Here is a 9,743-nt window from a genome sequence, read left to right on the forward strand (position 1 = left end):
CAGTTTTTCAATTTGGTAGTTTTGTGTGTGTGTGTGTGTGTGTGTGTGTGTGTGTGTGTGTGTGTGTGTGTGTGTGTGTGTGTGTGTTTGTTTGTTTGTGTTTGTTTTGTTCACTTCTTGGCAACGGAACAAAAAAAAATCTCATTTTTGTGTCACTGTCTTTTAAAGCTTGCGTTTTGCTTTTTTTGTAGCCACATCTCAGTGTGACTCACCAGTACAGGAAGTGACGGTTATCATTTCCACAGAAGATGAGCATTTCAGTTTCCCCAGCGTGCAAATGTGGGTGTCCAAGCTTCTTGTGAGGTGACTGTTACAAGGTGACAGGCTTTCAATTCATAAGACACCAAATCAGGTATCCGTCTATTACACACGATCCATCCATCGTTTATACGTTTATATGTAACTGTGTGTCCTGTCGCTGTGGTTAACCATGATATGCGCATGACATGTAGCTTTAAATCTTAGACAGAAATGTGACCATAGGGTGACATGCGGGAAGCATCTGAGCAGTTTGCAGAACTGAGTACTTCCTGTTACGTTAGATGAAGTAGTAATCAGACTGGCCAAAGAGCAACAACTGATCCATTCTGAGCTTTCCATCAGAAAGGTAAGACAGATCTTCTGCTACATACCCGATTATAACTGACAGGACTTGGTTATGTCTTCAAATGTTATTTTTTATAAAAATGAAAAAAACGAAACAAGGTTGTGAAACGGTTTGCCTCCTGGCTGATGCAAGCTTAAGCTGTGTGCTTCAAAAGGAACTGTCTGTATCTGAAAACATTACATAGTGCCGTGTTGGGTTTTTCAAAAAAAAAAAAAGTGTGAACATTTCCTGTTTTCTTTTATTCTCTTCTTTCTGTCAAGCACCTACAGTCAGTACTGCGAGACTGTCCTCTGAGAGTGGCTGAAATGAGCTGAACTTTTATCACTTTTCGTCCTCACCCGTGCTCTGTTCCACCTGCAGACAGGTAAGACACGTCCACTGCTGTGGTTAAACTTTTCTGACTTAAGGATCTACCGCTTATCTCGTTATGTTTAATGGTGCCAGATAACTTCTGGCACAGGAGTCCGATTTATCAGATTTTATTTCTCTCTACATATTTTACATTTTGGTTTGTTTTTTTGTTTTTGTTTTTTAAAGATTAGAATTTTCTCTGACTGAAAATACAAAATGTGAATCCCCTGTCAGTCTGCTTAAAAGTTTTCACATTTAATATTCAGTGCTATACTTTTGAGTTTTGGTGTGAACGTAAAGCAAAGGGTGTGGTGACAGACACATGATTGCCTCATCACACGATGTAACTGGTACACTTGACACAATGATTTTTCCTCCCATGTATCTTTTTTCCATGTATCTTTTTTTTAAACTTTTAACTTATTCTGCAATTTCAGATTTAGTTTAACGCAGCTATGACACTCCTCAGCATGAAGACATTTCCAGCCTTTTTATGGGGAATATTCATCGTGGCTGCTTCAACCCCAGAAACTAGTGGTTCTACCTACACTGTTGAGCCCAACAAGACAAGCGCCCAGCTGACAACTGCACTTGCGTTTCACAATAAAACAGATTCACACCCTGCAGTGTGGGGAACAACTCACAGACCTGCAGCTACTACCGTTTCTGCAGCGGCACAGAGCACAGTGGTAACCACAGTGGAAACTAGCGCGGCAGCTATCAGTAACAAAACTAAAAGCTCCAGTGACAGTGTAGTCACTTTGATTCCTACAAGCCCTGCAGCAGCAGTCCCAAGCAGCTCCGCTCCGCAGTTACTTCATACCTCCACAGCTTTGATTGAAACTCAACCCACCCACCAAGTGACCATGAAAGAAACAACAACACATGCAGAGGACGGGTCCCATCCACAGTCAACCACAGCGCCAGACACCACTGCTCCTGCAACATTCTCATCAACAGCAGCTGTGTCTTCTCCACAGCCCACATCCATCACTGAGTCTGCAATGACATCAGTGTTATCATCCACTTTCTCTTCTGAGAAATCTACTGCAGCTCCAGGCACTCAGAACCTCAGCAGCCTTTCAGTTTCTACTGCAAGCCCATTGACGGCAGAGTCGATCTCAGAGACAACACGTGTGCCACAGGTGTCCACCTCTTTGCGCCCCACAACAGCCAAGACACTGAAAACCAGCCCTGAGATTTCATCTGCAACTCAGTCCGTTTCTGCCTCAAGTTCTTCTATCTCCACACAGTCAAATGCTACCTCTACGTCAACTGAATCTCCCAACTCCACCATTGCAATAATCCCGTTCCCCCGTAGGCCCACGGTGTTACCACATCCAATAACTAAGCCAGCCCCAGCTACTAAATCGCCACACGGTGAAATCTCAAAATCAACCCCCATCACCGAGGTTCAACCCTGCTTGACCCAGAACGTGGTGAAGCAGTGCCTCATTGTCATCGCCTGCCTGGCTTTGGTGTGCACAATCTTTATCTTTACTACCATTGTCCTCTGCGCCAAACTGTCATCGAGGAAGCACAAGCGCAAACCTCAAAAGGAAACGGAAATGATGTGCATTTCTGCTCTGCTGCCCGAGAGGAGCTACAACTATACGAGACAGCACAATCCGGTGCCCAATGGCGTCCTGGTGATGCCAAGGGCTGAAGACAGCGATGACGAGGTGGGAGATAATCTGACTCTCAGCAGCTTCCTTCCAGAGAATGATCGCTACGTGTAGATGGATTTTACTATGCTTTCATCTGTTTGCTATCAGTCAGCATGGAAATAGCTGCTTTTTTAATAAACTCCTGCTTCCCCTTTGATATTACTGGTTTTGCTTCAGTACCTGCCGTATTTCAGTGGAGGAAGAGAGAAACCACAAACAGACAAACATTCACGGTTTCATGTGCAAGTGCCTGTAACTGCATGTGGTATTTGACAAGGTCTGTGCTTTTTGCATGACTTTAGCCTCCACAGGATGAAGAGTGATCAAAGTTTGTTTTTTGTTTTTTTTTCATCCGGAGCTGAGCCCTGCTGGTATTTCACTTTACGACAGGGGACAGGAAGACTTGCTGTGCAAAGGGATATTATTGCTCTGTTCAGACACTGTTCAGTTTACAAGAACTATCCAGGTGGCTGAACACTTAAAGAGACAGTTCAGCCTCAAGTCAAATTTACATGTTGTTCTGCTGGCCTGTAGTGCTCTTTGTCCACCTGATGTGCCGGTGTTTGCAGATATTTACTGTAGAGTTGCCTTCCTTGTCTTGAATATACCAGAACCAGGTTACAACTGACTTCTGCTACTCATTGCAAATTTCTTTTTTCAAGAAATCATCCTCAAATGGTGTTGTGAGCAGTTTTATGCAGGAACTATGTCTTTTCGACCTAACTGCATCAGCCAGTCAAAAGCTAATATCACACCTCAGCTAAGGGGGAAACAATCGGTGTTTACATCCTGTCACAACGTCGTTGTGCAGTGGCACACTTCCTTCTGCAAAGTGATGCAATTGGCTGGTGCACTTTAGAAAAAAGAAAATGTAACCACACAAAACTGCTCGTTATGGTGGATTTATTTTCCATAAGTGGGTTGTTATGATTGATAAGAGCCAGGGAGGTTTCAAAGACAGTTTTTGAAGCTGTGAGCACCATAATTTTAATATCTAGCACCATTATATTAAATAAAAAAAGTGAGATAAGAGAAAAAACAAGAGATGGATGGATGGATATCACCAATTTTGTGCAATTCACACCAAAAGATGAGCAGATACATAGATGGTTGAACGCTTGATGATGTAATGACCCTCTTGTCAGTTTGTCTTGGTAGGTCATGTGACCCTGGCATGGAGCTAACATGGCTTAGTTGTAGGGTTTTCATTCATCAGGGGCTGATTGTGGCATATAAGGAGCAGTCCTGGTGACTCTTTGTGTCCTGTCCTCTCCTCTTCTGTATGGACTCCCTGTAAGCCTATAAGAAAATAGGATCACCCGACTAGGCCACCTTCGGTCCACCTGAGTATCACATGACCTATAAAAACAAACCGACATGGGGGTCGTCACAATGCACAAAACTAATTTCATGTTGTTTAAGTGTGTGTGAAGAGATCTACTTTCTGATAATTTATTAATTAAATGTCTTTGTTAACTTTAACATTTTAGTAACTCTTCAGGTTAAGAGTCATAATGAAAAAAAGAATAAAACATTTCTGCAAACGTAGAACTGATCACTTCTCAGTGTAGAAGTTAAACATATTCTGTGGTTCTCTCATGACAACAAAAGTTTGAGGAACTTATCTGAAAGATTTCCTCAAAACGATTATGCCTTGCAATCCATATTGTGCTTAGTGTTATGAATATTTTCAACATTAAAAGTAGCCTTTTTAATAAAAAAAGAAACTGTCTGTAAATTTCTAAACAGTCAAAATAGAAATAAACTTTCTGTGATCTCCGTCAGTGCCCTCGTTTATGAAAGCCCTCACAAAAAAAGCTTTTTTCCTGCTCCTGACTGGATCTCAATTTCACTTCCTTTCCTGAGAAAAGAAAACAATTCCCTGAATACATATTAGGGCCATGAGACCACATTTTTTTCTCTCTCTTTTTAAATTTTCCCCCGACATTTACAGACGTCGGTGACTAGCAACAGAGCTGAGGCAAATGTAAACCTGGAGGATGCAGGAACCCATCGCACGCTCCTCATGACCATATAAAGCTACGTTTGTCGTGAGCGATCAAAAGCAAAACAGACATGCAAGAAAAATGCAATCACTCAAACAAAGTCACACTCTCTCCCTTAAGTGGTCTCACACACATACATACACACACACACGCTTTAATTGCTCGTCTCTGGATAAAATGCTCCACATTGTTTCTAACAGTCTCCAGCGTGTGGCCTTTACCTTCCCCCTTCTCTTTGCTGTCCACACAGGAACCATTAACCTTTTCCTGCATTGGCAGATCACTCATACAAGCTGCTCTCTGACTCTTTTTTTTAGCCCCAGAGGTTTGCTGTTATTCATCAGTGTGAGGGACTAAGGGGGTAAAACGAAGGAAAGGCTGTCAGTCAGAGGCTCTGTTTTATTTTTAGAGGGTTTATTTATTTGTGATGCTTTTATAGCTCTTAAGAATTAATTTTGTTTTGTGGAATTGGCTTTCCACATCCACTGAGCCAAACATCAGAGTGGAGAAGAGGTCCCTGCCCCCACAGCACATTATAAACTCCCACATAACAAGAACAATCTGTGTGCAGGCCGGAGAGCTCAGACACTCTCGGGGAAACTGGAGGGGGAGGAGAACAGTGGATAGGCAGAAGGAGGGATTTCTCCTCATGGTAAACTGCTTTTTTTTTTTTAAAATACCCAGACAAACCTCCACACTGAAACCTGAAACTCGCAGAGGGGGCGTGCTTCACCGAGCATTCGCCGCTCTTTGCTGTGCTAAGTTCACTTTTTTCCAGTCTCATCCTCCTCATTCTGAGGGCTTTTCAGCAGACAGCTCTTCTTCTGCAGTGGATGGTGAGTCAAATGTGTCATTTCATAAGGTTTTGTCCTTAAAATTCAATAACAGCATCTTGACACCTTGTTTGACAGCATCATGATAGAAGGATTCAAACTCAGGAATTAGGAACATGATAATAAAAAAGTAGAGACAAGGTTCAGATTTAGACATTAAAAGTTTTCGACATTACGTTTGCAAATAAAATAGTCGCACTTGTTAAATCTGCTGAGTGAAGATTTGTGTGTGCTTGTGACCTCCTTCTGTGCGTGTTACTGTGTCAGTGTATATTAGGTCCAGGGTGAGCAGGGTGATTGATTTGGGAAAAAAGAAAGAAACAACAAGATCAGAACCCGTTTCCCAGACTTTCATGTCTCGCAGCTTGCACACAGATGGCGCAGAAAGATTTGGGAGACAGACTGAGCACGTAGCTTAGTGTGATCAAAGTTCTGGTTGAATTCTGGTTGTTCGGTTGAATTAATCAAGTTGCAAACACACATACTATTTATACTTCTTGTTGTAGAAAGCCATGTCAGATACTTTTGGTTATATCTGAGCAGGAAGTTTTCCTGCTAAATCAACACCTCTCGGGTTAATGATACGCTCAATATAATTTATTCTAATATGTAAAAAGGTGTAGTAAAAATTGTAATTTGTAGAGATTTGGTTAATTTGCTTGAGATATAATTCTATGGTCACTTCTTTAGATACACATTGCTAGTACTGGGTTGGATGCACTTCAGGGTTTTCATGGCAGAGATTCAAAAAGGTGCTGGGAACATTCCTCAGAGATTTTAGTCCATATTACCATGACAGCACACAGTTGCTGCAGCTGTGTCTCATCCGTGATGTGAATCTTCCATTCCACCACATCCCACCGAGATCAAGATCTGGTGACTGTGGAGGGTATTTGAGTGCAGGGAACTCGATCTCATGTTTAAGAAACCAATTTGAGATGATCTGAGCTGTGCGTTATCCTCCTGGGAGCATGTGGGCATAAAAGGGATGGAGATAATCAGCAACAAAAGTCAGGTAGGCTGTTGCATTTAAACGATTCTCAGTTGGAACTATTAGGTCCAATGTGTGCCAAGAAGCCGTCAGCCTAAGCCATTGATGCAAGGCAGGATGGATCCATGCTTTCATGTAGTTTATGCTAAATTCTGACCTTAACACCTGGATTTCATCAGACTAAACAATGTTTTCCACGCTTGTCTTCTTGTCTGGTGTCGTCCTCTGCTGCTGTAGTCAGTCTGCTTCAAGAGAGATGCTCTTCTGCATACCTCGGTTGTGGTCATTTTAGTTTATTGTTGCCGTCTTATCTGTTTGAAGCAGCCTGGCCATTCTCCTTTGACTTCTGGGATTAACGAGGCATTTTCACCCAGAGAACTGCTCACTGGATAGCTTTGCTTTATTGGACCACTCTCTGTAAACCCTAGAGAAGATCAAGACCAGCCTGTCTGACACAAGCAACAAAGTCTCTTAAATCACTTTTCTTTTTTATTCTGATGCTCGGTTTGAACTGTAACAGATCAATGCACTAAGTTGCTGCCATGTGACTGATTAGAAATTTGCATTGATAAGCAGTTGAAAGTGTGTGCCTAATACAGTGGCAATAAGCGTATAAGGCGTAAGTATAAGTTTACATGTATTTCTTTCAAAGTGCAATTTCAACTAACCCAGAGCTGGGAGCCTTTTCTACTCTAACTTTTACTCATGACATTTAAAACAGTGCAACCAAGTGAACATTAAGATAGACAAATATAACTAATAAAACATGATCTTCTCGTACTTTGTAAACTGTGGAATTTCAGTCATCCATCTTTGTTTTTGTTGTAAAGCAGACTGAATGTCTCAAGAGCAGCACTACTAATTTTACTTTTCTGAAAAAAAGATGTTAATCAAATACACACAAAGCACATATTCTCTTGACGTGTGTCACTGATGTTAAGTGTTATTTACAGATTCCGAGGGGAAATGCCGCTCCTGATGGCCCTTCATCACATTGGTCTGTGCGTGGTGCTTTGCATCAGTAGCAGCCTCTCCACACCTCTGCCTTACTCAGATTCTCTGGAGGGAAGCATAGATGAGGAAGACAACAACTACTTCACTTTCTATCTGCCTATTACCAATGTCTCCACAGAGTACCAGACCGCACCTGCCAACACAGCCCAGGAGGAAACTGACTTTCTGAATCAGCTTGTGAACTTTCTTAATGAGAACATGCTCCTCATCCTCGTTGCAGCCAGTCTCATCCTTCTCGTCTTCCTTATCATCTGCGGGGCAGTTTTCATGAGCCACAGACGCAAAGTCAACGCTTACTATCCTTCCTCCTTCCCCTCAAAGATGTATGTGGATGACAGGGACAAAAGTGGAGGTGCTAAACCCTTTAACGAAGTTCAAGAAAAAGCTTCCCCAGGGCAGGAAAGCGAGCCAGTGGACTCTCACAAGCAGCTCCAGGCTGACATTATGAGGGCTGCCAAGAGCCTGCGCGCTCCAAATAAATCTGTTGATGCTGCAGAGAGAAGCGATCCCAGTCAGAAAGTAGCAGACCGCAGTCCCGAGGACAGCTCAAAAGCAGATGACAGCATCCTAGACCATCAGCTCCCAAGTCTCCCAGAGGAAAATGAGCCGAGCGAGCTTTCCGACAGTGAGGCCACCACCACAGAGGGCAGCTCAGAGCCGAATCCTCCTGAGCTGCCTCGGTCAGAGGAAGTTGATTCACAAGAGCCTTTGACGGGCAGGAGTCCGCGGCCCTCCTCTCTGCACATTCACAATGACTCTGCTACACTTCAGCTCATCGCAGGAGAGAAAACTGCCTTCTAAGAAATCACATTTTTGCAGAAAACCAAAGATTTCTGCAGGATTTTATTTGAGGAAATGCAGAGAAGTTACTAAAGATACAGCAGGCAGAGTTGAAGATGATACATGATACTCTCTTTATGCACCTTTGTACAAGTTTCACAGTACACAAATACTGTTAGTATTTTTTGTGTTCCTGTGTTTGAATTTAAACATCTCTGCTGGTAACAGTAGGTGGTGTGGTCCCAATTACTCTGCGCTTCTATGCAAAAAACAAAAAACAAAAACAAAATTGGACAACTAGGATTTTTAATATGAACCTGTTATGCTTTTCCCCATTTTCTGTCATATATACACTGCTACAGTAGGGTGGACTTTTATATTAAACATGTCCGGAGTTTCAAATAAAAAGTTCAGCGTATGTACAAGTAATGGCTGTGAAACAAAAGATCAGCACTCTGTGACATCACCAGGGTACACATTCCTGATAATGGCTTGTTTCAGGAAGTAGATGCATTGAGGCAATGCTCTTTAAAAAAAAAAAAACACAAAAAAACAGCATGATGATTTTTGACCTGCGAGTCATGTAAAGCTACTCCAGCAGACTCCAAGAGTAAAACTGTGGAGTTTTAAATTTTTCTCTTTTTAGGGTGCACGCTTAGGATTCCATACTTTTACAGAGCCCGTCTGACTGGTTTTATCACTGCACATCACACGCTGGACCGCTTAAACATGTGGGCTCGTACACATCTCAGTGGGACTCCAACGCAGCCGCCTCTGTGAAAAGCCTCCAAATTAATCAAAACGGCAATCGGACGGCATGTCGGGTCTTCGTGTAACAGCCCAATAAAGCTAGTGAGTGCAGATGATGTTGAATGTCGCTGTTCTGCAAAAGCGCTTTTCAAAATTGTGTGCACTTAAGTCAGAGAAATAGAAAGCGGGTGTGAGGGAGAGAGAAGCTGAGACACTGAGATAAAGCGAAGCAGTCAGGATTTGTCAAGTGTATAAAACCACAATCTGGTGTGTTTTGGCTGCAGCGGATCTCAGCTGCAGAGCTTTTTTAGGTGCGTTATTGTAGCAGGAAGTGCACGGGCGTATTTGCAGGCTCTGTCTATGTGCAGCTTACTCAAATGGATCACAAGGACGACTTATTTAAAGAGAATTAAGAATAACCTCATTAGTTATGCCTGTATTTTTCTGTAGATGGAGAGTCAAATAATGTTTAAATAATAAACAGGATTCAAAAAGTACAATTAGGGATAATTTTATTACAGACTTTTAAAGAAGCATTTGTAAATATAAGTTGCATTTGAAACTACTGGACCCCCTTTCTTTGGTTCAAGCCACTTTGCTTAATCAACAGGTCAGTGCGTTTAGAGTGCAGAGGGTATAAACAGCTTTTAGCTTTCATCCATACCTCCATCACACCTTTCAAAATAAAAAACACTCCACCTGCACAAAGCAATTTCCAAAATAAGGCTCATCTCTGTACCAACA

The 9,743-nt window shown here is 42.3% G+C and overlaps 2 protein-coding genes across 2 annotated transcripts; both read left to right on the top strand.

The window, feature by feature from the left end:
* The first annotated feature begins 1,397 nt into the window (after window positions 1–1,397).
* On the top strand, window positions 1,398–4,400 carry LOC102215940 (flocculation protein FLO11). The gene has a single exon (XM_005735223.1). The coding sequence runs from the start codon at window positions 1,414–1,416 to the stop codon at window positions 2,695–2,697; it is 1,284 nt and encodes a 427-aa protein (XP_005735280.1). The 5' UTR covers window positions 1,398–1,413; the 3' UTR covers window positions 2,698–4,400.
* A 961-nt stretch (window positions 4,401–5,361) lies between these two features.
* On the top strand, window positions 5,362–8,528 carry tmem119b (transmembrane protein 119b). Its single transcript, XM_005735224.1, has 2 exons — window positions 5,362–5,467; window positions 7,409–8,528. Exon 2 carries the CDS (start codon window positions 7,422–7,424, stop codon window positions 8,268–8,270), a length of 849 nt encoding a protein of 282 aa, XP_005735281.1. The 5' UTR covers window positions 5,362–5,467; window positions 7,409–7,421; the 3' UTR covers window positions 8,271–8,528.
* The last annotated feature ends 1,215 nt before the right edge of the window (window positions 8,529–9,743 follow it).

The sequence above is a fragment of the Pundamilia nyererei genome, unplaced genomic scaffold (genome assembly GCF_000239375.1).
Source record: "Pundamilia nyererei isolate P.nyererei 1_Seehausen unplaced genomic scaffold, PunNye1.0 scaffold00063, whole genome shotgun sequence".
NCBI classification, from domain to species: Eukaryota; Metazoa; Chordata; class Actinopteri; order Cichliformes; family Cichlidae; genus Pundamilia; species Pundamilia nyererei.